A 25168-nucleotide genomic window follows, 5' to 3' on the forward strand; every position below is an offset into this window, starting at 1 on the left:
GGGGGTGCTATAATAACTACCTACCTATAGGCTACTAACTTACCTATAAACTACCCTTTAACCTATTTATCTCCTTTTAAACCTATTCTGCCTACACCTACTACCTACTACTTTTAGTAGTTTAACTTATTTACATAGAGGCTCTGCACCTCTATATCTACTTATATTCCTATATATACTTCTTCATACTTTCTCTATACTTAGTATTCTCACAATACAGCACCATATGTTTGATATGCCTGGCTCAAATGTCATAATACCTATCTTTACATAACTTTTATAATACATTACTAAAGCATTACTAAAGGTCACTAGGTAGGTAATTTATTCTAAATACTAGTAGCTACTAGCATCTACTAGTGCTACCATTACTACTAGGTTAGTATGTAATCTAATACAGGAGGTCACCAGGTTTTTCACCTGGCAACCTTAGCATAAATCTTAGTAAGCAACCTGGCGAGCATAACCCTAGTAAATACTAGTAACCCACTGGTAATTACCAGTCATCTACCTGGCGACCTGGCGACCTGGCGACCTGTATAATCGTCAAGGAGAGACCCTTTCCTCTCTTTTCTTGAGCAGCAAAACAAAACTCATCTGGCGCGTCAGAGTTGCTCAGTTATCTAAGATGGCGCCCATGTCCCAAGAAGACTTGGAATGGTTCAAATCCACTTTTCGTCCCATCCCTAAGCCAGAACTTCCTGATGACGCTGTCGAGTATTCCCTCTACTATATCCCCTCTGGCCCCGCCCCCGCCATCAACGATGAGATCACAGAGACAAGATCACGATTGCTGGAGGTGCAACGGAGTGCAGCGGATTTGACGAAAGAGTATTTGAAGGATTATATATGGCAGCGGGAAGGGTTCAAGTTAGAGATCACAAAGGAAGATGGTGAGTGCAACAGGCGAAACATTGCGCCGACTCTTGTATGTTAACACCTCGGTTGATAGGTATCATGGCGCTACGTGGGCGAACAAATTTCGGAGACTCTATCGAAGATGAATGGGTGATTGTCTATCTTCTGCGCGAATTGACCAAGAAGCACAAGGATATTTGGGTCAAGGTGGTCGACAGTGACGGCCAGTTTTTACTCGTTGAGGCAGCTGGCGCTCTGCCCTCATGGGTTGAACCGGATATAGCGGACAATCGAGTAGGTGGCATGACTTGTGTGAAGATGCTCATTTTGTAGTTGATGACTGACGAACTGCACAGGTATGGATACACCAAGGAGAACTTGTCATCATCAAACCGAAGCATGATAGAGCTAGGAAGGTCACTGAGAAGCTGTCGCTTGCAGACTCAAGAAGAATAATTAAAGAGGAACCCAAGCGACTCTTGCGCTCTACAATGATCCAAGAAGAAGCTTTTTATCGCTTACGGAACTATCCCAAACAGATCAGCGAGAACCTCCACTCAGCGCTCGTAACCATTCCGCGAAAGATCGCATTTCTCCTCCACCAAAAGCCAGCCTATATCTCGGCAGCGGTAGAGGCTTTTTATCTACGAGATCCCATCGCGCTGCGACCGCTCAGATCCAAAGACACTAGCACATTCGTCTTCAAGCCCGAGGATTTTGTCACCGTCAGCGTACGGTTTACACGAGTTGGTTATGCACAGCTCAAGAGTCAAGATTTCCCGGCACCTAAGTCATGGGTAGGAAAGCTTCCTCCGAAAGATGACCGAATTGCATACGACCGGGCGGAAGTAGGGATGAAACTTTCGTGTGGTTTTGAAATGCTCCTCACCGATCCTCAGACTCAAGACAAGGCCTCTGTGAGAGAAATGAAGCTTCTATTGGAGGATGTGGATACTGGAGATGAGAAACTACCTACGGATGAAGAGATCTCTAGATGGGATAAGAGACAGGACGATGAAAAATGGCTGGACATCAGTTTTGAGGATCTCGACCGAGAGCTGAAGGGTAAGGACAAGAGCAAGGACAGCGATGGAAAGGCCAAGGGCACATTTGGAGATACCAACGCTCAAGAGAATCTTCAACGCATCGTGGCTCAGTTTGAGAAATTCTTGAACGATGAATCTGCTGGGTTCGAAGGCGCTGATTTCATTGATGATTTCGGCTCGGACTCGGACAATGACGATGACATTGATGATGAATTGAGTGACGAAGACGAAGACAAAGAGGCATCTTTCGATGAAGAAGAGTTCTCACGGATGATGAAAGAAATGATGGGCTTGCCGCCCTCTGTGCCTGGCCTTCAGGGGGCGTCCAAGCAACCGGCGGCTCCACGCGGTCGAATTGAAGAGTTGGACTCCGGATCAGAAGACGACTTGGAAGAAATACAGAAGCTTTCCGCACAGATGGAAGCGGAGCTGAGAGGCACGGGCGTCCTCGACCTAAATCGTCCGAAGAAGTCCTCAAATGGAAAGCGAGCAATATCAGATGCATCACAAAAGGAGCACGGTGATGAAAATGAACAGGGTGAGGAAATCGTCGAAGACGACGATATCAATATCAATCTTGCCAGAAACCTACTGGAAAGTCTACAGGGCCAAGCTGGCACTGCAGGCCCAGCAGGGAACATGCTGTCAATGATGAATCTGCCAGTGCCCAAAGACGATCGGCGGTGAATTTCCGAGCTAGTTTGCCTATACTCCGAGGCATTTCACTGGTAAATACGACCGCCGCCATCACACAGCCGGCCATTAAATTTCTGCGTCGCTGTACTCAACAATACTGCATGATCTTGCATAGGCTGAAGCGCCTGAGAACAAGCCGGACAGTACTTCATGAGACTGTTGGCTATTCCTCAGATATCCATGCACAGTGCGTTCCGGCACTATTCATTCGCAGTGACGTTGGCGCTCAAGCATCCTCACCGGTCATTCCTACCACTTGTGGCCCAGACAAGGCCAGAACGTCGGGTCCAGGGCTTCATCTTGAAAGGTTTGTATACGAGAGTAATACTACGGCCCGAGGGTGATGTTTCCTGAGAAGGGCTTAATGCTGCTCCTCATGAGCTTATGCGGACTCAGCGCATTCTCAGTCATCTCCACGGATGCTAGTAATGGCGTATTGTGGGGGGCGAGCGAGTATTTGGGATAAGAATTCTAAGTTTGGAGACTGTTCCATAACTGACTCCAAGAATGAATCACCATCAGAGGGAAGACATATTGTTATAGTATATAGATCGAATAGGCCAACCCTCGATAAATACTTCTCAAACAAAAAAATAGCCAAAAGACGCCTTTATAAAGATCCTCATAAAACACATTCCTCATTATTCTGGTAAATAATCGTCATAAGCGGATTTCTGCCAGCGCAAACACCACCTTCATGAGGGGATCGTATCAATCGCAGATAATTCACCGAGTGGTCGGGCACAACAAGTCTTCGCTCCCGTCCTTCAAGGACATGACCCATGCCCGCCATTCTTGCCATTCCGCGTAGCTGGCACTAGCCTTGAGGCCCTGATATTTCACGACGCGGAAGTCTGAAACCTGCTCCCATGGCTTACCGGAGCCAGAGTGGTAAGTGCTGCTGCTTCCTCTTAGAAGCCGCCGTGCAACACTCCCCGTGTTCGCTCCGTCCCAGCCTGCTTTCCGCATCAGGCTTTCCAGAGTTTCCTCTTTTGTCCAACCTTGCTCTACGGCCACATCAGGCAAATAAGTGGCGCCATAGCGCCGGCCGCGGTGAACGAAAGATATACGGATACCATGCACACCGAGTATCCAATCCAGAGCATTGGTGCAGGGCTCAAAGGAACCGAGAAGAGTCAGAGAACATGATAACGATGGTAGAAGCGACTGAGGGATCGGACTGAAACGAGTATCGTCGAACGCGCTATGCTTCAGTGTCAGCCTCTGGAAGCCGATGTGGATTGATTTAAGCAAAGGATACGTACGAAGTGAGAGCATAGGATTTGAGGCCCTCGGCGAGCTCCTGCGCCTCGAATGTGCCAATACATCCACGAAGGGACTTGTGGCCGTTCTTTGACAGGGTATCCCATGTCACAAACAATGGATAACGTTGATCTTTCGACCGTTGTTGTCGCATCTCCGCCGTCTCAGGTTGCGCAGATTCTGAAATCGGGGTCGTGGCGGTAGTGGAGCTGGATAGAATCGAGCGAGATGAATTGGTGGACATGACTGATGGAGTAGTAGAGGCGCTCGAGGAGTCCGAAGCCAATTGGCTTCGAAGACGACTGACACTGGGCAGCTTGATAGCCTGTGGACGGCTACTCTTCGACTTGATTGAGCCATGCTGCGTTGTGTCGAGTTCCTCGTCAACGTCATCCTCATCGTCGTCCTCCTCTACTACAACCTGCTGTCCAAGGTCGTCACTATCCCTTTGAGAAACAGTGTTACTAATATCCTGAAGAGACGCCGGCTTCTTGGACTGCTCGTATCGCTCCCACAGCTCCTCCACAGCTGCGAGGTCGATAGGCTCATGGCGTTTATAAGAGGCAGCAAGGCACTCAAAGCAGTAGATGCAATGGGACGGACTTGCCATCTTGCGATGTCCAAAGTAAAGTAGACTGCGTTCAATCCTCGCTTCTGCAAAAGCTATTCCCTGGCTCTAAGGATGATTGACTATCGGCCAGGATGTAAAAGCAGAGCCGGCGATAGTTACTAGAAGTAAATGGCTCGGTCCACCCGGATAACTACCCGGTACCCTTGGTGAACGCAGTTTCGATAATGCTTCACATGGGCTCAGTGTGCTCCAGCCAGACGTATATATTAGAGCCGCTAAGGCTAGCAGCACTGAGGACACGGCCAGCAACTAATCCAGCCGTTGGTCGCTGTAGGGAGAGTTGGTAGAGGAGGAAGTCAGCGAAGAGAGGGGAAGAGGGCAAACGGCCGATAAGATAACACGTGATAACACGAGCTTATCAGATACTCAATGAGTCACATGATCTTAGAGAAAAAAATCGTTACTTGTTCTAGACCTCCCAACATCTCCACTATCTACAACTTTTGCCATGGGGTACTGTTCAGATACCAGAATCTGCCACCGGCTGGGGGTCTTTGCCCTTGTCTATTGCCACGGCTCAGCCTTCTTGCAGAGAAATTTGTCCAAAACGCAGTAAAGAGTTTAGCTTGTCAATGCTTACAGATGACCGAACCATACTGTGCCAATATATGTTCAGAGACCTGTTCAGAGACCTGTCGATCGTCTGGAAATGGTTCACATGCTATGGAGACAGTCACGGAGTAACAGCGAGGCAAACCCCATAATGTTTGGTATGCGACTAGGCAAAGGTATCAAAACAAAATGCAAAGTTCAAAACATCTGTGGTATACTTCCCAAATAGAGCCCGTAAAAATCCCAATCAGCACAGTGGCTTTCCAAAGATCGTGGTGCTGAATCAAGTCGAGAAGCTGTTTCATTTCTTCACGGACCTACTCCACAATCCAGCCACAGTTTCCTTGACCCTTCGCTCCTGCTCTCGAATCTGCTCCTCAGTTTGCCCACGTGCGTCGCCGCGGCTGTCAATCTCCATCCGTCCATCATGTTGCTCCTCGATAATCTCATTGCCATTGACACGCTCCGGCTTGGGATCGAGGCTCATCACACCATCCATCATGAGCCCTCCTCCCTCGCGGAGCTTGTTGATGGCGCGAACGGTATCGATGGCTTTGTGCAAAGTTCGACGGGCATTGAAGTTTTTCTTGACTGTCGGCAACAAGTCCTCGCCCGAGCCACTGTCGGCCATGAGATCGTAGGGCGGGTTGATCCAGGGATGCTGGAGGGCTTCATGGGCGGTCATTCGGGCCTTGGGATCGACTGTCAGACAACCCTTGATGAAGTCTCGAGCTGCTTGGGAAACACCGCGCCAGTACTCGAGAGGCGTGAAAGAGTAGTCCGCTGCAAGGATGGCCTGCATCTCTTCCAGGTTGGAGTCACGATCGAAGGGAGTGTAGCCGCAGAGTAGGAAGTAAGTGATGACGCCGATGGCCCAGATGTCCCTGAAGTGGAAAGTCAGTCTTGAGCTACGCCCATAGAATTTAGATTCGGGGTTGATCTAAAAAGCAGACAAAAACGTACACTGGTTTCCCATGTCCACTCTTCTTGAAGATCTCAGGAGCCATATAGCCTGGCGTGCCACATGTCGTCGTGAGGACATGGAACTGCTCCTCGTCCATGATCCTGGACAGGCCAAAGTCCGCAATCAACAGATCCGCATTGTCCTCCGGTGTCCGGAACAGCAGGTTCTCGGGTTTCAAATCACGATGCACAATGCCATGATCATGCAAATAAGCCACCGCAGACAAGACCGCACGGATGAGGTCGGCCGCATCGGATTCGTAATAGCTGCCTTTGCGACAGATGCGGTCAAACAGCTCTCCACCCAGAGCAAGCTCGGTGACGAGGTATACTGCAACATCCCGATACAAAACACTGTCAGTCTGAGGAACTCCACCGAGCAGCACGGGCAGTCATACGATTGTTCATGGTCTCAAAGTAATCAACCAGAGTCAGAATGTTCTGATGACCCATGGAGACTCTCTTCAGCACCGCAATCTCATTCCTAACCTGTCATTATACCATGCCACTCATCAGCCTCCACTCGATGTCCACGTTGACCTCAAAAGACCGCAATTCAGGTTCACAGGATAATTACCATGTGCTCACGCCCGGCCATCAACCGCTTATTGATCACTTTCGCTGCGTAGTATCGACCGGTATCGATGTGTACGCATTCCTTCACCACTGAGTAGGAGCCAGCTCCAAGTGTTTTCCCAGTCTTGTACCGGCAAGGCTGGACCTTGGGTCGCTGACCCGTCTGCGTTTGTGATGCCATCGACCGTAACACTGCGGCGCGATCCGATATGACCGATGCAAGGGAATTAATAGGACGGTTTCGTCAGAAGCTTTCTTCAACGCGAGTCAAAGAGGACGGGGGGGGCGCTGATATTATCAAGATGACTGGTTCAGTGTGCAGTATGTCAGAACAGTAGAACAGTAGGCTGAGAAACCAGCAAGAGAACCAACCAAAAAGCAATCACTGCATGAACGCCCAGAAACCAATTCGCTAAGAAAAGATGCGTTCAAAACGGAGGGCTAAGAAGAGACGTGGGTGTAATCCTTGCTAAAGGTTTCTTATCGCAATCGGTGGACTGCTGTTTCGCACAGAGGAATTGCGGGGTTACAATCGACGTCCACAAAGATGAGCGCTTCGCGCGAGAACTGCAATGAAGTGTCTGTGTAAATCTTATTCCGAATCAAGATAGGCGAAGTAGGCCTCTCTACGAATATGAGGTCCTTGCGATAAGCCAGAAGGCCTTCAGGAAAGCAATAGAAGGTCTGAAACTGATGCCTGTAGACTAGGTTCAGCTGACAACATGAGATTAACTTTGGCGCATCGACGGATCACCAAAGCCAATAAAAGTATTGACTACACAATTCAAATAGAATTTATGTAATGAATCTTCTTACTTCAGTCAATTGAGCGCAGAATATATACACATCTAAGTCAAGAAATACTATATCAGAATGTTTATTATTGATCGCGAATTGGCTCATTAACGCCTGAGGTGCAACAACGCCTTTCCCAATGACTCCTCCATCACGCCCCACAATGCCATGGTATAGCCAACATGTAGTATATGGTTCGAACAGTTAAGAGGAAACATCAGGGACAGGGAGAAAAAGAAAAAAAAAAAAAGTATTACATTTGCTCAAGGACCCCCTGGACAACACTTTCCAGGAGCTTCAGACCGTGAAATTTGGCTACGCTGCTCAAAAGACGTAGCTTCTTTTCGACTTCTTTTCGGTCCATCGTTTCCACCCAGTGACCACTGCATGAGCAATGTTCCATGAAATCACTGATCTTGAGACCCCCGCATTTGGAGCATTTGAGGTCCTGTGTCTGCCAACCGACAATCAAGCCATGGACCTGGCCGATGAGGGCCTCTTCTTGTGCTAATCGATCGTACTCTGTTTGGCAGAAAGCGCACCGCCAGGGCTTGGGCGCTGCCTTGCTAGTGTCCGACCCAAGGTCTGGAAGCACATCTTCGTCCCGGCACAGGTCCATATCACGGATCAGACAGCAGGCGTTACAGGAAAGCTCAGGAAGCTTTAGACTTGCCCCTGGATTCTCGAACCGGCCTTCTTTGCTGAACTCTCGTACCTCGAACATCGCTAAGAGTTCTCGACGCAGCAGCCGAGTCTCTAGAGTCGTTGTCTTCGACAGACTCAAAACCTGCATCAACAATTTGACGAGTTCCAGTACAGGGTTGCGCTTGTCATTGTTGGGGTCCACTAGGACTCCAGGAAGGACTGGAAAGACGTAGTCGGATGCCAGCTCCGGATGAAGCAATTCATCCCGTTGACGCCGAATGAGGCCAGAGATCTGCTTCTTGAGAGGCTTTGAGAATTTTTCTGCCAAAATTGACGTGATTTCGTCATTATCTTCGTCAGGGCGCCCAATTGGAATCTGTGTAAGACGAGGTGTAGATGAATCATCAGAATCGGGCCGTTTGAGACCATGCATGAGTTCGATATACTCCACAACCCAATCATGGAAAATCGTTTGCATGGGAACTGGTAGAAAGCGACTAAGCTGCCAATGCATCACAGTCTCGAGCTCCTGGTCCTCAGATCCGGTCACTTCTCGGCATCCCTTGCCACCATAATTGTATTCGTCGTACCAAACAAGATAATCCCAGTACTCTTTGATCTCAAGATCGATGAAATGGAATGACGGATTCGCACGGATGGACTTTAGGACATATTGGCTATATGCATATGCGTTTCCCACCTCTGTCTTTGTCGTCTGGAGCAAAAGACGGGTAGGGCTCGCAAATATGACATTTGAACCGACACGTCTGAACTCAGCCATGAGCCGCTGAAAAGATTTCCTGGAAAGCATTCGCACATAATTGTGCAAGGATCGATCATAGAGACAAGAGACCGGGCTCTCAACCCATCGAATCAAATGCTGGACCATAATGTCGGCCATATTATTCCCTTCACAGGCCTCCGACCACCAATGCTTCACCATTTCACGGAGCACGACAGCGCCGGCTGAAGCAAATGCCTTCTCCGAGTAGAGAACGCCAGAGCCATTTGCATCCGCTGACGGCTCTGACGATGCCAGAAGCGTGTCTGCCCCCTCCATTTCATTGATGATTGAGGAGGTCAGAATTGTGTTGATTGAGAGGTTTCGAACCTCCAACTCAATGCAGACAGTGTTGTAAGCGCTGGGCACGTTGACTGACGGCATTGAAACTCTCTCCAGGGGCCCCATAACATCGTCTTTCTCGTAACCCGCGTGATCAGGTCTTGGACCATTAGACCACCAGAGAACGACATTGTTTTGTTGAAGTCGCCTTGCATATGAGATATCAATGAGATACCGAGGATCGTCATTCTCGAGATTGCAGAGAGGTACGTCACCATATCTAGCCAGCATGGTCAAGTGTTGAATCCAAGAAGCAAGATACAAGTAGTGCGTCACCAGTCGCTTCGCAATAAATGACTGCCAGCCCAAAGGTGGAAGATCCATATCCGTCACTTCGGGCTTTACTGGAAGAACCGGATACTCTTTTAAGATGGGAATATCATGGGACAGGCGGTGTCTTTGGTGGGATTGTATGACCATGATGGCAGGCTGAGTTTCTTCGCCTTTGAGTTTCTTGATCAAGTCGCCAATCTCCAGATACGCCTTCCTCCTAGTCGTCACTTGCGTGGTTTTGAAATGTATCTTCTCCTGATATTCGAACGCGTTCTGGGACTGGTCTCCTGTCATGGTTTCCATTGTGCGCGCAAGAAGCTCTGTGTATATTTTGTCAACGTTTGGCAGACCTTGGACATCCCTCGTGCGATTGAGGATGACAATGTGTGCTTCGCTCTTTGTGGTCGAAAACAAAGCGAATATCTGCCTATCACCCGAGACGACATGGTAGAGATAATGGTAAACCAAGGGTGAGTTCAAAAGGTAAGGTTCATCAGGAGTCGCATGGCATAACGTCGAGAGATTGAATCCTCGATCCAGTCCCTCACCAAGAACTCCTCGTTGTTCTTCGTCAAAGGTGCATACGCCGCCGAGTTTTAGAACAGCGCGGACGCTCAGCGGGATATTCTTCTCGTAGACTCCTTCGATGCTGGGGTGTTGCAGAAGAGCATCTATCTTGTCTGCTTCTCGCAGGTACGTATCTTCGGACAACGTCAACTTGAATAGATGAACCGAAGGATGTCCGTTGGGCAAAGTGTGGTTGACCTTTTCCACCTCACAGTCAGGAACATCAACATCTGGAAGCGAGTCCCGTTTCAGATTGACGTAGAGCTGTCTGGGAACCTTGACTGTAAGAGCATGGATTTTCCGATCAATCAAGACGAATGCCCGGACAATGCCGGGTCTACCTGTTTCACAGAGCTGAAGAACTTGCCACGTATTAATGTACAGCAGCTCTGCTTGATTTCTGAAAAGGTTGCTTAAAGAATCAGTGGCCACATTTACTCGTTCTCCGAAGAGCTGACGACGGCGGACTCGAGCTTGCTTCTGAATTTTCCATTTTTGCTTCTGATACTTCAAGAACTCAACGTAGTCGTCGTTCATCGAAGGCATTTTGGCTGGAAGGCCGGCAAAGGGATCAAGTGAGGTCTTTGTTAGACCCTCAGGGTGTTTTCTTTTCTGTGAGATCTTGCCATTCGGTGAGGACTTCAGTTTCTGCGTCGAATTTGCAACGACTTCCCCGATGTCGCCGTGATGCTGGACACGATGATCCAGGATATTTGTTGAGATGTCGGAAAGTGGGTTCTTTTCTGTCTTCCCAAACATATCGGTCATCTTTGTCTGCTTGAACTTGTCCTCCTTCATGTTGATCCGCCGTTGGAGCCAGTCAGGGTGGGCTACTCGAGGGACTGGATTGCGGACTTTCTGAAGAGCAGCGGGAATTGTGATCAGTTTCTGTACAACAGAGCCCAACCGCTCAAGGTAATAGTCCCAATCGATGACGCTTCGAGGGTCCATATCTCCAGGATCATCTTTCAACCATTTCTTCAAAAAGAATCGCTTGATAGGCTCTTCCGCTGAGAATATTGTCACTGGGATGGCTCGCTCGGTGACTGGTGTATTCCTTGGCTTCGCAGATATGATATACTTGCAGTTGAGACCCTTGTCCTTCACCATCTGCTCACCCAGGAATTCTGCTAACCGCCGCGCGGTCGTGATGGATGTTGACTTCTGATTCCCATATTCTTCCAGAGTTTTTGTCATGCTCCTATTTTCAGAAATGAGTTCAATGAGCTCCTCATCGGCCAATGTTGCGCCATGCTCATAGAGAACGTCTAGCCATCTATCAGCGACTCGAGCAACAGCAGCGTATGTTTCCTCCAGGGTGGATCCTTCCAAGAAGAAGCGGAAAATTTGAGTCTGAAATATCTTAATCAACTTCAACTCTCCCCTTCGCTTGACTTCAAAGCCCTTCAATTCAGCTAAGGATCCATCATGGTTGAAAACAGCATAGCGCTTCTTCAAGTTCTTATTCTCTTCTTTCGACGTGGGGAGTATCATCGCTTTGTAAGGGCCATCGACTTCAAAGAAGATAGAGTTGTCGCTATGCGTTTCATATCGGAACGTCTTTGGATCGACAAGTGTTTGGTACTGGTGATTGGTGTATTTTCCATGCACGAGGTGATTTAGCATGACGCAGGGATATGATATACCAAGCTTCTTGCCGTTCTTCAGGGCGAACGAGAAATCCTCGGGAAAACTTCCTGGGAGCATACACCAAATACCATCGGTGTCAAGTTCCAGTGGCCGGCCGATACGTTCGACGAGCTCTCTTGCCATTTGGATGATATGAGCGCCTGTAAGACACGTTACACCGGCCATTTCCATCGAGTACCACCGAGATCCCTTTCTCATGACGTAACCATAAAAACTGTTCAGGATGACTTTATGGGCGAGTTGTAACGAGTCAAACAGCACAATCATCTTCTTTGCTTCCTCTACCTCCGCAGCAGAAGCACCTGCTGCTTTGAGGGCTTCAGTCTTCCCTTTCCAGACTTTCTGCTTTCCTTTGAAATCATATCGTCTGTCACGAAAGCTGCGAACAGTGTCCACATAGAAAGGATTTTCACGCTGGCAGATGATTGCCTCGCGCACAATGGTCTTGCTGTCGTGGATCTTGTGATAAATCTTTTTGCTATAATCTTGAAGGCGCTTCTTGATAATGGCAGCTTGTTCCTCGATGCTCATCTCGCCAAAGGACCTCATTGGGCTGTTTTTACTTCTCCCAGGGAATCGCTCATTTGCAACAGCTTGCCTGATCATGTTGTACTCGTCACGCTTGGCTGGAAGGAACTCACCGCGCCAAGCCCACGGTAGTCTTCTGTCACACGTCTTCCCAGGCCTGTTGAAGTCGCAAGCAGCGCAATCAGATTCCTGGATCATGGAGTCTGGTTGCAATCGGTTGGTGATCATGATATTGGGATACATGGAAGCGACATCCAAGTGGTAAATGGAAGGAACCTCGTCCCTGTGTGGCTTTTCCTTGAGATTGACCAAGCGTTCTGCGATCTGTGCCTTGACTTCTTCATAATTGACCACATCATCCATGGATTTCTTCTCTTCGACCTCAATACTGAATTTCAAGGCGGCATCGAGATCTCTGAGTAGTTCGTCTATAGCAGTGGTATCGATGGTGAATGTGACAGGGATATCGCTTCGAAATACACCTGCTTCAATACTCTCGACGTGACCACCGACATAGGTCTCTGATTCCAGAAGATGGCCCTCGTAGAACGACTCCGGGGGATCTTTGTGCTTGTTCGGGAGTACGATTTCGCCCTTGTATGCTTGCACCATTAACAGCATTTCACAGAGGGTTCCGGTTCCTTTCCGCAGCGTATCATCAGGGTTAAGTGGAATGATTGTACAAAGTGAGAAGATGAACGGGTGCACGTATTTCATATACAGATAATAGGTGGCCACGGCATCTGAAACCGAGTATTCAGCCAATGTCTGAGGGCGTTCGCTTGCATAAGGGGTCATCAGCTCTGGGTCAAGCTCATCAGGGTCGTAACCGAGCTTCGCAACAGTGACAGCTTTCAAACCACGGCTTCCTTGAGGGAGGTAACTGTCACGGTTGACCCAGGCAAAGCAATCCATGTGCACACAGTGGTCACTTTGGTAGATGTCCTCGCTGTTTTTGCGAAAGCCGATCTCCTGGTACATGTCAATCCCAAGCACGCTAGCTCTAGCTTCAACGAATGGCCAATCGAAGAAGTCACCGTTGTATGTGGCAATGACCGTCGGTTTTGCTTCTTTGATGTGCTCGAAAAATCGCTCGATGACGCTTCTCTCATTGGGCTCGTTGAAAATCATAAATGGCCCACTGTACTCGGGCCTGGGTGTATACTCAAAATCGTTAATGTCTTCGGACACTATCTCTCGATTGGTTATCAGAAATCCTTGGCCATCAATCATGTAGGAAATCATCATGATCTGATCAATCACAGAATCGGGGAACTTCAGCGGTAATTTTGTTGTTTCGATATCGAAGGCAAGAATTACTGGATCAGCCCGCTGAAGTCGTTCTTCTAGGCAGGTCAAAGAGATAACACCATGCTTCGCTTCAACAGTGTACCATTTTCCGATTCGGATATCTTTGGATCTGTCAGTCGTTGTTTATCGACAAGTATGGAGAGTTAGTTACCAACCTTTGTCGATTGCTACCCGAACATGGTAGGGAACGTCATATTCTCGAATATCAATAATAAAATCACTTGCATGCATATTGCCATTAGGTCGTGACTCGTTAATCAGTTCATCATCAAAGAGATCAAAACCGGCATTTGCGCTGGAAGGATTAGCTTCATATCAAGTCAACAGGATTATATCGCTTGTTGGCACAAAAACAAACCTGGAAATCTCTGCATAAGTATCCATTACATTCACATTTTTTCTGTTCTTCTCTGCCAGTGGAAGCAGCGTCTTACGAACGTCCAGCAGATGGCTGACATTTGCAAAGTTGAGCTGAAGGAACGTTCGACGATGGCCAAGTAAATGGTTCGGTAACTGGAGATCCTCCTTCTCTACCCTTTTTATCTTCTTGATCAGTCCCTCAAACGTCCTCCGGCACCATTCTTCGACTTCCGCTTCATGGCCTTTCTTCACAGCGAGGAGAAAATACGGATCGTACTCCACCGTCGCCTTGAAGCTGCCACCTCCATCCTCCAAAAAATAGTAATCCACGCCAGCACGTCCTCCGGGAACATTCGGATCTTCTATCGAGGTGCTATGCATATTGATGAGCCAGCCGACCCTCTTCTCGCCGGACTCGAAGCGCGGGAAGCCCAAGGCTTCGTCGATGCTGTTCGCCAGTCGAATCGCCTCGAATTTCTCATCTTGGGACGTTGCTTCGGTCGACCTTAATGACGAAAATTCGACTGTCTTTGTACGTTTGGGCTTGAAGCTCGCAGAACTGGACCGGAACTTGTTGCCATACTTGCTGGGTTGTCGCGTAGGCATAGCGACGACGAGGCCGCGGGTCGGGGCCGAAGATTAATTAAGCAAATAGATTGTTGGTGAGCATGGAACGCGAAGTTAAGATCAATGCAGCAAGTATCTGAGCATAGCTGTGTGTGGAATCACTCAACGGGTTGGTTATTATATCGAAGTAAGCATGTATAAGTCCATTGACTTGACCACTGCCCGCTGCCCAGTTGCTAATTTTGCCCTGTGCCGACCTCGACGCGTTCGCGTTCCTACTTTACGCGTGCCATCAAACCCTCTTTAGAGTGCTGTGGCTGCCGGAAGAGCTAGCCTGATTTGTCTGAAAGTCTATAGAGTCGGATCATAGGTTGATCCGGCATACCGTCGTTCCGCATCTTCGAGTCTGCCCACGTCTACGAAGTCATAAGAGTTGTTGAATATTTTCTTATTCGAGCGAGAATTATATTTCCAAAAAAATGGCCGACGATACTCGGGACCTTACCACATATACTCCGATTGCGGGTGCAAACGAACAGACAGCCTCGGAAGACTCTTCATCGTCACGAAGAAAGACAAAGTATGAGCTCCCAAAGTCGCAGGTCGGAAAGTTATGGGAGGCATTTGGCAATCCAGAAGAATCGGCAAACGTATTGTCAAGTACAGGCTACAACGGGGCGAAGAAGGATGCGAACGACGTCTCGGTCACCGAAGCCGTGAAGTCAATGTCTTTGAAAGAAGTTACATCATTTTATAGAGCTCCATGCGCTCGGGATTCATTATTGCTAGGGATCGGTGCCGGATTTGGTGTCGGTGGGGTGAGAGGTGTATTAGGGGGTAAGATGGATATCCTTCACAATAAAACGGACGAACAGGAGGGTCTCAGAACTAACTGTGGCTTGTACTTAGGACTGCGCTCAATATGGACTGCCTGCAACTGGGCCGTTGGCGCATTCGCTATCACTTCTCTCGCAGCTCACGAATTCTGCCAGCGGCGACGGGTCCAGGAGTTGGACGGCATGAAGCAAGCAGTGGAATTGATGAAGGAACTGAAGCTCAAGAAACAGCGAGAGAAGGAACAGAAGATCGCCGAGGAGGCTGCCCGCTTGGCCGAAGAGGAGAAGAAAAGGAAGAGTTGGACGAACCTATCGAATTATAAGTTCTGGTAGACATATGGCACGGCACAATGTTGGGAGTCATGGAGTTTCTGGGACGTCACTAATGGTGTAATGTAAAATAGGATGTAAAGTATGGAGTACATATTTCTAGAACAGCGATTTCCAGTGTTGCAGTCAATCGAATGGCGAACCAAAATGATCAGTCCAAAAAAGAAATATGCATCGTCGCTCATTCAACTCCGTTCGCCAGCCAAAACGAGAAGAAATGAGAGAAAGCCAAAACGCCAGTCCAGTTAATGCAGTTAAGAACGGATAATTTCAGAGATTGAATTTGACCTTCTTCTGAATCGCGCCACTCTGGATCGACCGAAGTTTGTCAAATTCAAGGCCGTCACGTCTTTCTCTTCGCTTTTCGCGCGCTTCTCTTGCTTCTCGAGTTTTCCATTCAGCCACCTGCTTTTGTCGTTTCTGCGCTCTGGCCCAAGCGATTGCTGCAGTAGGCTTGAATCCGATGCCATTGATGCCATATCCGTCATCGTTTGGATCTTTGGGATCGTGACCGGTTATCTCAGAATCATGCCATGTAAGTGAATTGGCCTCCATTGTGCTGCCAGGAGACGGCGAACCCTGCTTATGACGCATCTTTGATGTATCATTTGAGGTGGCTTTTCTCTTACGGGGACTCGAAATCGACTTGTTCTTGACGGTTGAAGCTGAAGCAGCAGAATTTGCAATATCAAGATGGCCATTTCCTTCCGAAGACGCATCTTGGCCGAAATCACTGGGTTCGGTAGAAGTATTCTCAGCCATATCATGAAGACCGTTGTATGAGTCAACCCAGCATTTCGTGTGAAGTGAGTCTACGAATGGGTCCTTGTACAGACTTGCATCCGATTTAGACAAACTTGAATTATTTTCACCGTGAATAGCCAGCTCTCCTAAGCGACCCGCAACTGCGGCTCGAGGGCTGTACCTCCCTCGATCCTCTTCCTCGAGAAGTCTCGCTTCTTGAAGGCTCACAATCGAGACTGGTGAGGACGGGGAGGCTGGTGGGCTGTCGCAGATTGAGTCCGACGATTCTCGCTTGCGGTTGGGGGAACCGATGCGCATCGTCGGCCGACTCGTGGGCATTATCGCGGGGCTGATCTGAGTGCGGAAGTGGGGGCATTCCCTTGCTGAGGTAGGTAGCAGCCAGGAACCCTTCATAGGCAGGTCCAAAGCAGCCCTTCAACCCTCTAGCTTCTTCGTCCTGTCTATGTGACTGTTGAAGAAGAAGGGTCAGGCGAAGCCATGCTTTGTATCACTGAGGGGAGCATGGGGGCTTCTAATGGAAGGGGGAAAGGCGAGGGGAGGTTCATCATTGGACGGAAGTTAAATCTAGATTGCCTTACTAAGGGAGAATCTAAGGTACCTTAAGATATGCTTGATACCTCAGTCACAAGTCACTGATACTCCACTGGTTCGAAGACCGAAACTCGTCGTGTCTTTACTGACAAGTCGCTAGATAATGATCACTGCGGTATGCTGATTTCACGACTTCGAAAGGTATTCATCTCTCAGAAGCCACTTCAAGCAGATGAAGTTTGGGTAATATGAGGTCAGCTGAGGTTCAAGTAATAAATTATTGAATTTATTGAGTACATTTTAGGCATAATTGCTTCGATCTTGCAAGCATGACATGTCTCTAGTAAGGTAGCCTTTACACGTAATATCTGCATTACTCATCCATGCCACCAGGCCCACCTTGTTTGCCCATTTGTCTGGCCTTGAGCAGTTCGTCACACAGAAGCAGGTTCGAGGCTATACCGGTGCTCGATGCAATGCAGTTACGCAAGACCCGGTAAGAATCAAAGACACCCTCCTGCACGGGATCCATAGGCTCTCCCGTCGTCAAATCTAACCCGACCACATTACCTTCTGCACGCTCATCCTGCAGAGCAGCCAGTGAATCCTGGATGTCGTGGCCTGAATTGGCTGCCAGGGTCTTGGGAATAACCAGAAGGGCATCAGCAAAAGCAGCAACACCCCACTTAGCCTTACCCTTGACAGACTTTCGAACACCTTCAGATGACAGATGATGGGCGCAAGCGACTTGGTAAGCCCCAGCACCAGGAACAACGCAGCCATCGACGATGGTGTTGTAGACAGACCGTAAGCCGTCACGGACTGCATCCTTGACCTGGGCGATAGTGTGTTGGTTGGGCCCCTTGATGAGGATGGTAACAGACTTGGGGTCCTTGACCTCTTCGACAAACGTGTACTTCTCTTCTCCGAGCTGGTGTTCGTAAACCAGGCCAGCCCATCCGAGAACATCAGGGGTAAGGTCCTCCACACTGTTCTGAGCAACACCACCGCAAATTAGCTGGAGTCGTTCCATGTTTCTCCGCTTAGCTCTCCTGAGGGCCAGAATTCCGTTCTTGACGAGGACATCCAAGCTCAGAGGATCAATACCCTTTTGATTGATCACAACAAAACCCTTCTTGGGGTCAGTACCGCAAACCTGCTTCTTCAGCTCCACGATCTTCTGCAGCTTAGCGTCCACGAATTTGCGCTCGCTCTCCACCAGCTTGTCCCTCTGCTCGGCCGAGGAGTAGTAGAAACCAGAGTTAATTTCCGACTTCTCATATTCCAAACTAACGTTCAGAGTCAGAATAAAAGCATTCTCAACCCTCTTAGGCATATCAGGGTGTCTTGCACCGTGGTCTAAAGCGAGACCACGGATGAGCTGTGTGTCGGACGCCGTCCGGTGCTGCATAGTCATGATCTCAACCATGTGCAAATCGGGTTTCTCGGGGGCTCTGTGAATGGCAAGGACGGCATCGACGACATCCGGTGTAAGCTTTTCAGCAAGGGCGCTGTTCAGTTTCGTGGCAAGTGACGTCCGAGCAACAGAGAGCAACAATTCGCGGTCAATGTTGCGCTCAATCTTAAACTGGTCGAGGAACTATACAACCAACATTTCAGCCTCTTATCAAGCAAATTAAGGTATTTCTATTCAACACCGACCTTGAGAGCTTCATTCTTGGCAATCTCGTAACCATCTGTGATCACTCTGGGATGCAGCCCCTCAGAGATATACCGATCAGCCTGCTTCAAGAGCTCTCCGACCATCAGGACAACGGACGTCGTTCCATCACCGGTGATATCGTCTTGTGCTGTGGCGGCTCGCGCAATCATAACCTTGTTTGTGTCAGTAAAAAGTGGTCTCCGAGTTCGAATCGCAGGTACCTTACGGCTGTTGGGTTTTGGATTTGCTGCGTCAGTTAGTATGGGTTCACAAGACATGACAGAGCATAACTTACCATCTCTCGCAAGAGCACATTGCCATCCTTAGTCAACTTGATCTGTATGGGACCCCCGTCAGATAACGTATTCTTCATTCAAAGAGGGATGGTCCATACTCCGCCAGCACCATCCACCAACCTACTTCGTGTCAGTACTGTGTCATTTTTGGACCATTTCAGAACCGAAACGTACATTTTCAGAGTCCCGGAGGGACCCAAATTGGACTTCAAGACATCCTGAAGGCCCTCACCAGCGCTAATGTTCACTTTTAAAGCTTCCGCCCTCCGCTGTGCACTGTCAGTGTGTGTCTAGATGACTGAGGGGCAGTTCGGAGCTTTTCCCATACCCTCGACTCGGCTTTGGGGTTCAGTAACTGAGTTGCAGACATCTCTGCAGATTGAAATCGATAACAGACGACAAAGCCCACGCGGAAATAATCGAAAGGAAAATGATCCTGTTGATACTGGCCGCCCAGAAAAGAAACCCGCGTTGGCACAAACTGCTGGTAGGCCCCGGCGAATGCGGTGAGCCTGAGTTTTGGCAAAAAGCCCACATTCGATGTTCGCACTAGCGCCGCCGCGAAAGAAAAAAAAGAGCTCTGACGGTTCGGACTCTCAAATCCACCTTCCAGCCCTTTTCCAACTCCACGTCGGGACACAACAAGTCTACAATCGCAGGTGACCGGTGACTGCGCAGTGGGCTTGGGTGCTCGGATCAATTAACTGACTTTTTTTTGTCTAATTTTGAGGTCATTAACACGATTTCGCCATGGCCGACTACCTTTTGTTCGAGGGCCCTATGGGTTACTCAATCTTCAAGGTCGCTCACCAGGGAGACAGCGTTGGGAATCGCTTGAAGGAGGTCCAGGATGGTGTCGATGATCTTGCTAGGTTTGGCAAGATGGTTGAACTCGCCAGTTTCTTGCCCTTCGAGTATGTTTTTGACGATCTATTCAATTTTTTCGCCTTTAAGCCGAAATGCGTATATGCTTACAAACTCTAGAAACAACAAGCAGGCTCTTAGCGAAATCAACGATGTTTCGGAAGGTGTCGCTTCTGACACTCTTATCAACTTTCTCGAATTAAACCTTCCAAAGGCCAGCAAAAAAAAGAAGATCGTTCTGGGACTTGCTGACAAGGCGCTCGCTTCAAGTATCAAATCTGCGTTCCCTTTTGTCGATTGCGAGACAGGAGACACCAGTGAAGTTGTGCAGGATCTGCTTCGTGGAATCAGGCTGCATGCTACTAAGTTGCTGAAGCAGCTCCGTGAGGGTGATATGAATACTGCCCAGCTTGGTCTCGGTCACGCCTACTCCCGTGCTAAGGTCAAGTTCTCCGTGCAGCGTGACGACAACCACATTATCCAGGCTATTGCAATTCTGGACCAGCTCGACAAGGCCATCAACACCTTCTCTATGAGAGTGAGAGAATGGTACTCGTGGCACTTCCCCGAACTTATCAAGATTGTTTCGGATAACCAGCGCTACGCTCAGATCGCACTCTTTGTCAAGGATAAAAAGACTTTGACTGATGAGAGATTGCACGACCTTGCTGCTCTTGTGGAGGATGACGAGGGTGTTGCTCAGAGCATCATCGATGCGGCCAAGCACAGCATGGGCCAGGAAATCTCCGAGTCGGATATGGAGAACGTCATTGCGTTCGCCTCAAGAGTTGTCAGCCTTTCCAAGTACCGCAAGTCGCTGCACTCTTACCTGGTTTCCAAGATGAGCGTCGTCGCTCCTAACCTTGCTACGTTGATTGGAGAGATTGTTGGCGCTCGTCTGATTTCGCACGCCGGAAGCTTGACCAACTTGTCCAAGTATCCCGCTTCCACTGTCCAGATTCTCGGCGCGGAGAAGGCCCTTTTTAGAGCTCTGAAGACCAAGGGAAACACTCCCAAGTACGGACTGCTGTACCACTCCTCTTTCATTGGTCGAGCTGGCCCCAAGAACAAGGGTAGAATCTCGCGATTCCTTGCAAACAAGTGCTCTATCGCTTCCAGAATCGATAACTTCTCCGAGCAACCCTCGACTAAGTTCGGAGAAATCCTGAAGAAGCAGGTTGAAGAACGCCTGGAGTTTTATGCTTCTGGCGCACCCCCAACTAAGAACGAAGTTGCCATGGTATGTGCTTTTACCTCTACGAAGATCCTATATGGGAAAGTCACTGACCTTCGCAGAAATCTGCCATGGATGCCGTTCTGGCCGAGATGGACATCGACGCTGATCAGAGCGACGCGGAGATGCAGGACGTCGATGACAAGGCTGAGAAGAAGGAGAAGAAGGAAAAGAAAGAAAAGAAGGACAAGAAGGAGAAGAAGGAGAAGAAGGACAAGAGCGAGAAGGAAGAAAAGAAGAAGAAGAAGCGGAAGTCCGACGTTGGCGAAGGCGAATCCGAGAAGAAGAAGCGCAAGCACGACAGCGATGCCGAGCCGTCCAAGAAGAAGAAGAAGGTCTAAGGGCACCACTCTATGTTGGGACTAAAAGGGCGTATCCGTCGCGGCGTTTGTAGGGTCGATTTGTCTTTTGTGATTTACCTTGTTCTGAATTTCCTTACATCTTCTTGTTCTGAACGACTCTGTTGGGCTGGGTATCTGTAAATTATATGATTGAATCCTATGTCGTGCTGAGTCTCTATAGTCTGCAGAATCTCATTTAGCTTCTAGCTATCTCATTTGAAATGCTGGAACGTACCTCGTTGAGGAAGACACAGGTCTAGATATCTAATGATCTGACGCGTTTTTGAGAAAATATCGTCATTCATGAGCTCATCAGTCTTGCTGATGAGAGAGTAAAAACATCATTATACATTATGTGAACCTTCCTTCTCCTCCTCCTCCTCCTCCTCCTCCTCCTCCTCCTCCTCTTCTTCTTCCTCTTCTTCTTCCTCTTCTTCACCCGCGCTACTATTATTCTCGTCGAAAGTTTCTCTAAGGGTCCATCTGCCGACGAATTTTTCATCTCTGACTGGATCTCGTAGCGAGACTTTGCGACTTTCCATCCACCGTAGTAGGTCTGACTTGCGTATGGTGACATAGTGACCAGGCTCATCGGCAGCCTGCTTTACCTTCCGTCTTTTAGAGGGCGTCTCAGGTTGAACAACACCCATTCCTTTGAGGGCCGTAATGACGTCTTCCGTCAGCATCCCAGTTGCCTGCCCTATATCCCGAATGGTCATGAAGGTTGATGAATGCCGTTTCCGACTCTCTTTGACCAGCTGTGTCTCTTGTACAGAAGCATCTGAATCGCCTGACAACAAACACCTTCCGATCCGTTCTTGCCAGAAGCGAGAATAGCTTCGCGCACCCATATCACTCAGCGGCTTCTCGGGACCGCCTATGAAACCCCCGTCTTCTTCCCAGGCACTGATTTTGTAGCTAATACCCATCAATAGCTTTCCGAGCTGCTTGTGTTGGTAAGGTGGGAAGATCAAAATGCAGGCAAGGTTGTTCGCGTCCCAGGACAGTTTCTCTTTCGAGAAAAATCCTAGAATATGGTATTTTTCGGGGTTCTCAGGATCGGTGAACGTGAGGATGTAGTAAAGAAAAGTCGCGACGTCGAAGAATACGGACTTGTGATCGAGAAACAGCTTCGCGAAGAGCGAGAGGTTTTGCGCATAGAGCTTGTGTTCTTCCCCGTCCACCTCCCATACTGAATATCCGCCATGTTCGTACACCTTGGCGCCGGGAGGTGTTGTCCGGTGTTCGCAGAGTCGCATGTGCTTCACATGGCTGTTCACGTCGCACGAGTAACAGAAACACCAGCAACAGACATTTAAACGGTCTGTGTCCTTGCTCACGAGGTCTTCGGGATAGATCGATTGATACCAAGTCTTGAATAAAAGGTCACCCAGTACAACCTGTTTCACGGTACGCTCGGTCGGGGATTTCACATGGGGTGAAGACGCGCGGTCGGCAGAGGCCATTGAGAGAGGAAATGGGAGACGTATCAAGGTCAAGGCTGTGTGAAAGAGACAGTTGCAATTCTATGTATACGACCCTTCCCCTGACGCTGAGCCATCTGCGTAGCCGTTGCTAGGAAGAATTCGGAGGAGAAGCGACGTCGGGATGTGGTTGAGTAATTATTTCCAGCGTGCAAGACAAGATAATGTTCGGAGGAGTTATTCTCAATAGAACACCGTATTGAGAATGATAACATTGAGACTATTGACGCAGGCAGGACAATGGATAGCACAAGCACATGAAGAGCTACATGTTCATACAGCCAATTGATAGTTGATGCTGTCTTGGCTGCATTCTGATGGATTATTTAGTGGCATTAATTCACGGTGTGTTACTCCTGTACTTAGCCTCAGAGGTACCTTTAGCTTTGACTCCGCCCATTATTATGATTAATATTAACCCCAAGTTGACGAAGCTCCAAACGCCAACAACATACATATTCTGTTGCCTGCTATCTATCTCTGCCTTTATGATTTGATGGATCTTATACATGAGCTCTGTCCAGCCAATATATTTTGATTGTCTTCGTCCTTTGTTGTATTGTGAACAAGGATACGGATAATCTGCTGCCAGTCAGAAGTTGTCGTCTTCCTTGTTGCCTCTACAGGCAGCAGCATAGCGGTGGCCTCGTCAGCTTCTCGCCACACCTCCCATGCTATCTCTATCTATTTGAAGCTTGTAGCTCTCATATTCTCCAGAATACTGTTCTTTCTGTCCTACCAATATTTTTTGCCGTTATCTGCATCCAGGTATTTCAGCTGTGTCTCTATTGACCACTCTCCGGTCGGTGGCTATCAGCCGTCATGTTGAAGCCATTTCAGATAAGAGATCTTCATGGATCTCCAACGCAAGAAGATGCGTACAACTCTCTCGACTGTCTGCCACAGGGACAGAATGGTCACAACTTCAGTAGACGCTCGGGAATCGTGCAGCTCTCGGCCTCTGACTACGATGAGATCGCATCGTCTCATCCCCGAGCCCGGTTGACATACGTGGATGATGATGACGGAGAGATTATCACTGTGAGTGTAACATACCTGTCAGATTTACACATTTAGTCTCTAATACATAAACTCCTAGGTTGGATCATCTCTTGAGCTTTCTCAACGTCTGGACGAACCTATATATGATATACCGACGCAGTCAAACCCAACACAAGAATCCACGATACCGGAAACCATGCATATCTTCGATATTCGCCGGTCTAATTCTGTCACTGAGCTGTGGAAGCGATTTCAGTATAATCCGACCGGTCGGGAAACAGAAGGCACAAAAAACGCAGTAGAGTCGACAGCAGACAAATCTGCTTCTCTCTTACAAGACAGCGGGGAATCAAATGCCGGTCTGCCTACAAATGATGGTCCCGAATCGCTTTTGGCAGCATTTGAAACAGAGATGGCCAGGGTTCTGAGCGCTTCAGAGTCTCGCAATACCAACAATGCAGAAGAGATTCCCTCTTCTACTGAAGTGCCAAACGAGTCGGCAAGTTCTAGCAGACGCACAAATCCCACTGTGGCCTTGGCTCAGGCGGTGCACCACCTGATCAACGGAGCTGAAATGATTGGCTCCGAAGTGATGTCAAGATTTCCAGAGTTGGAACATCAGTTAGGGCATCATCTGCAGAACGCTCAAAGAGTTCTGCCAGAAAACGTCGGGTCGACTGTCCAGGCAGCTCTTGCGAGCTTGGATGCTCAGATGAGGAATCTGACCAATGCGCTGAACAATGCAAGCAGTGCAAGGGATCAGAGAACCAGCAACACGTTCCGGGGCGATGTTTCTACTCCTGCAGAGGCTGTAGATAGTCTGTATACTATGGCTTCTGAGCTTGGCCAGATGGGACACACGCTATACTCGGCCTTTGAGACCGAGTTCGGTCCCCGTATTGGAGCAAGGGATGCAAATCAGCCGTTGAATGAAAATCTCCAAAACCCGGTGCCGGCTGACGAAGCAGCGGTGAACCGAGAGCCTTCAGAGGAAGATTCAGTTTCGAGCTCTAAGACTGAGAGGGAGATGAAGATCCCGTTAACCGCTGAAGAAACTGATACAACTTCAAAAGGGCAGGGAAGTAAAAACCGAGAGGAGCCGCGACCATTCACCAGCCGGGCTGAGGAGCCTGGTCTTGCTCAGTGCGTCCCATCGGAACAGGACGAGCCGTCAGAGCTCCCCGAATCTGTTCCTCATGACACACCTACTTTTGATCTTCCTTATAGGCCTCGTTCATGGCGCCGTTTCCCCCATCCGTCCCATCGTCATTCCTACCAGCACCATCATCCGCATCCTCATCCTCGTTCTCGGCCCCATCCCCCTCCCCCTCCACCTCACCGCCATCACGATATTCATCCCCATCCTCATCCTCCTCCCCACCACCACTCCCACTCTCCCCTATACACTTCCCCGCCCC

The 25168-nt window shown here is 48.8% G+C and overlaps 10 protein-coding genes across 10 annotated transcripts; 4 read left to right on the forward strand and 6 right to left on the reverse strand.

The window, feature by feature from the left end:
* Window positions 1-628: 628 nt before the first annotated feature.
* Window positions 629-2591, forward strand: CDV56_100836 (putative regulatory factor Sgt1; the record flags this gene model as incomplete). Its single annotated transcript, XM_026754455.1, has 3 exons — window positions 629-893; window positions 953-1152; window positions 1215-2591. The coding sequence occupies 3 exons, from the start codon at window positions 629-631 to the stop codon at window positions 2589-2591; spliced, it is 1842 nt and encodes a 613-aa protein (XP_026610383.1).
* A 735-nt stretch (window positions 2592-3326) lies between these two features.
* On the reverse strand, window positions 3327-4473 carry CDV56_101254 (AMMECR1 domain-containing protein; the record flags this gene model as incomplete). Its single annotated transcript, XM_026754873.1, has 2 exons — window positions 3327-3804; window positions 3866-4473. The coding sequence occupies 2 exons, from the start codon at window positions 4471-4473 to the stop codon at window positions 3327-3329; spliced, it is 1086 nt and encodes a 361-aa protein (XP_026610384.1).
* Window positions 4474-5347: 874 nt separating this feature from the next.
* On the reverse strand, window positions 5348-6766 carry CDV56_101556 (serine/threonine-protein kinase; the record flags this gene model as incomplete). Its single annotated transcript, XM_026755175.1, has 4 exons — window positions 5348-5930; window positions 6010-6340; window positions 6408-6498; window positions 6587-6766. The coding sequence occupies 4 exons, from the start codon at window positions 6764-6766 to the stop codon at window positions 5348-5350; spliced, it is 1185 nt and encodes a 394-aa protein (XP_026610385.1).
* An 867-nt stretch (window positions 6767-7633) lies between these two features.
* Window positions 7634-14443, reverse strand: POL2 (DNA polymerase epsilon catalytic subunit POL2; the record flags this gene model as incomplete). The annotated part of the gene is made up of 3 exons (XM_026755490.1): window positions 7634-13578; window positions 13633-13772; window positions 13836-14443. The coding sequence occupies 3 exons, from the start codon at window positions 14441-14443 to the stop codon at window positions 7634-7636; spliced, it is 6693 nt and encodes a 2230-aa protein (XP_026610386.1).
* Window positions 14444-14883: 440 nt separating this feature from the next.
* CDV56_102830 (COX20 family protein) lies at window positions 14884-15573 on the forward strand (the record flags this gene model as incomplete). The annotated part of the gene is made up of 2 exons (XM_026756449.1): window positions 14884-15241; window positions 15314-15573. The coding sequence occupies 2 exons, from the start codon at window positions 14884-14886 to the stop codon at window positions 15571-15573; spliced, it is 618 nt and encodes a 205-aa protein (XP_026610387.1).
* A 267-nt stretch (window positions 15574-15840) lies between these two features.
* On the reverse strand, window positions 15841-16653 carry CDV56_102948 (uncharacterized protein; the record flags this gene model as incomplete). The annotated part of the gene is made up of 1 exon (XM_026756567.1): window positions 15841-16653. The coding sequence occupies one exon, from the start codon at window positions 16651-16653 to the stop codon at window positions 15841-15843; it is 813 nt and encodes a 270-aa protein (XP_026610388.1).
* Window positions 16654-17239: 586 nt separating this feature from the next.
* On the reverse strand, window positions 17240-19195 carry CCT6 (chaperonin-containing T-complex subunit CCT6; the record flags this gene model as incomplete). Its single annotated transcript, XM_026756728.1, has 7 exons — window positions 17240-18466; window positions 18529-18702; window positions 18756-18776; window positions 18825-18866; window positions 18924-18945; window positions 19000-19094; window positions 19154-19195. 7 exons carry the CDS (start codon window positions 19193-19195, stop codon window positions 17240-17242), a joined length of 1623 nt encoding a protein of 540 aa, XP_026610389.1.
* A 380-nt stretch (window positions 19196-19575) lies between these two features.
* Window positions 19576-21264, forward strand: sik1 (snoRNP complex protein NOP56; the record flags this gene model as incomplete). Its single annotated transcript, XM_026756996.1, has 3 exons — window positions 19576-19739; window positions 19810-20929; window positions 20986-21264. The coding sequence occupies 3 exons, from the start codon at window positions 19576-19578 to the stop codon at window positions 21262-21264; spliced, it is 1563 nt and encodes a 520-aa protein (XP_026610390.1).
* A 344-nt stretch (window positions 21265-21608) lies between these two features.
* On the reverse strand, window positions 21609-22730 carry CDV56_103583 (putative histone acetyltransferase (MysT1); the record flags this gene model as incomplete). Its single annotated transcript, XM_026757202.1, has 1 exon — window positions 21609-22730. One exon carries the CDS (start codon window positions 22728-22730, stop codon window positions 21609-21611), a length of 1122 nt encoding a protein of 373 aa, XP_026610391.1.
* Window positions 22731-23570: 840 nt separating this feature from the next.
* Window positions 23571-24800, forward strand: CDV56_103784 (uncharacterized protein; the record flags this gene model as incomplete). The annotated part of the gene is made up of 3 exons (XM_026757403.1): window positions 23571-23789; window positions 23848-24720; window positions 24774-24800. 3 exons carry the CDS (start codon window positions 23571-23573, stop codon window positions 24798-24800), a joined length of 1119 nt encoding a protein of 372 aa, XP_026610392.1.
* Between the last annotated feature and the right edge of the window lie 368 nt (window positions 24801-25168).

The sequence above is a fragment of the Aspergillus thermomutatus genome (genome assembly GCF_002237265.1).
Source record: "Aspergillus thermomutatus strain HMR AF 39 chromosome Unknown NODE_321, whole genome shotgun sequence".
Classification (NCBI taxonomy): Eukaryota; Fungi; Ascomycota; class Eurotiomycetes; order Eurotiales; family Aspergillaceae; genus Aspergillus; species Aspergillus thermomutatus.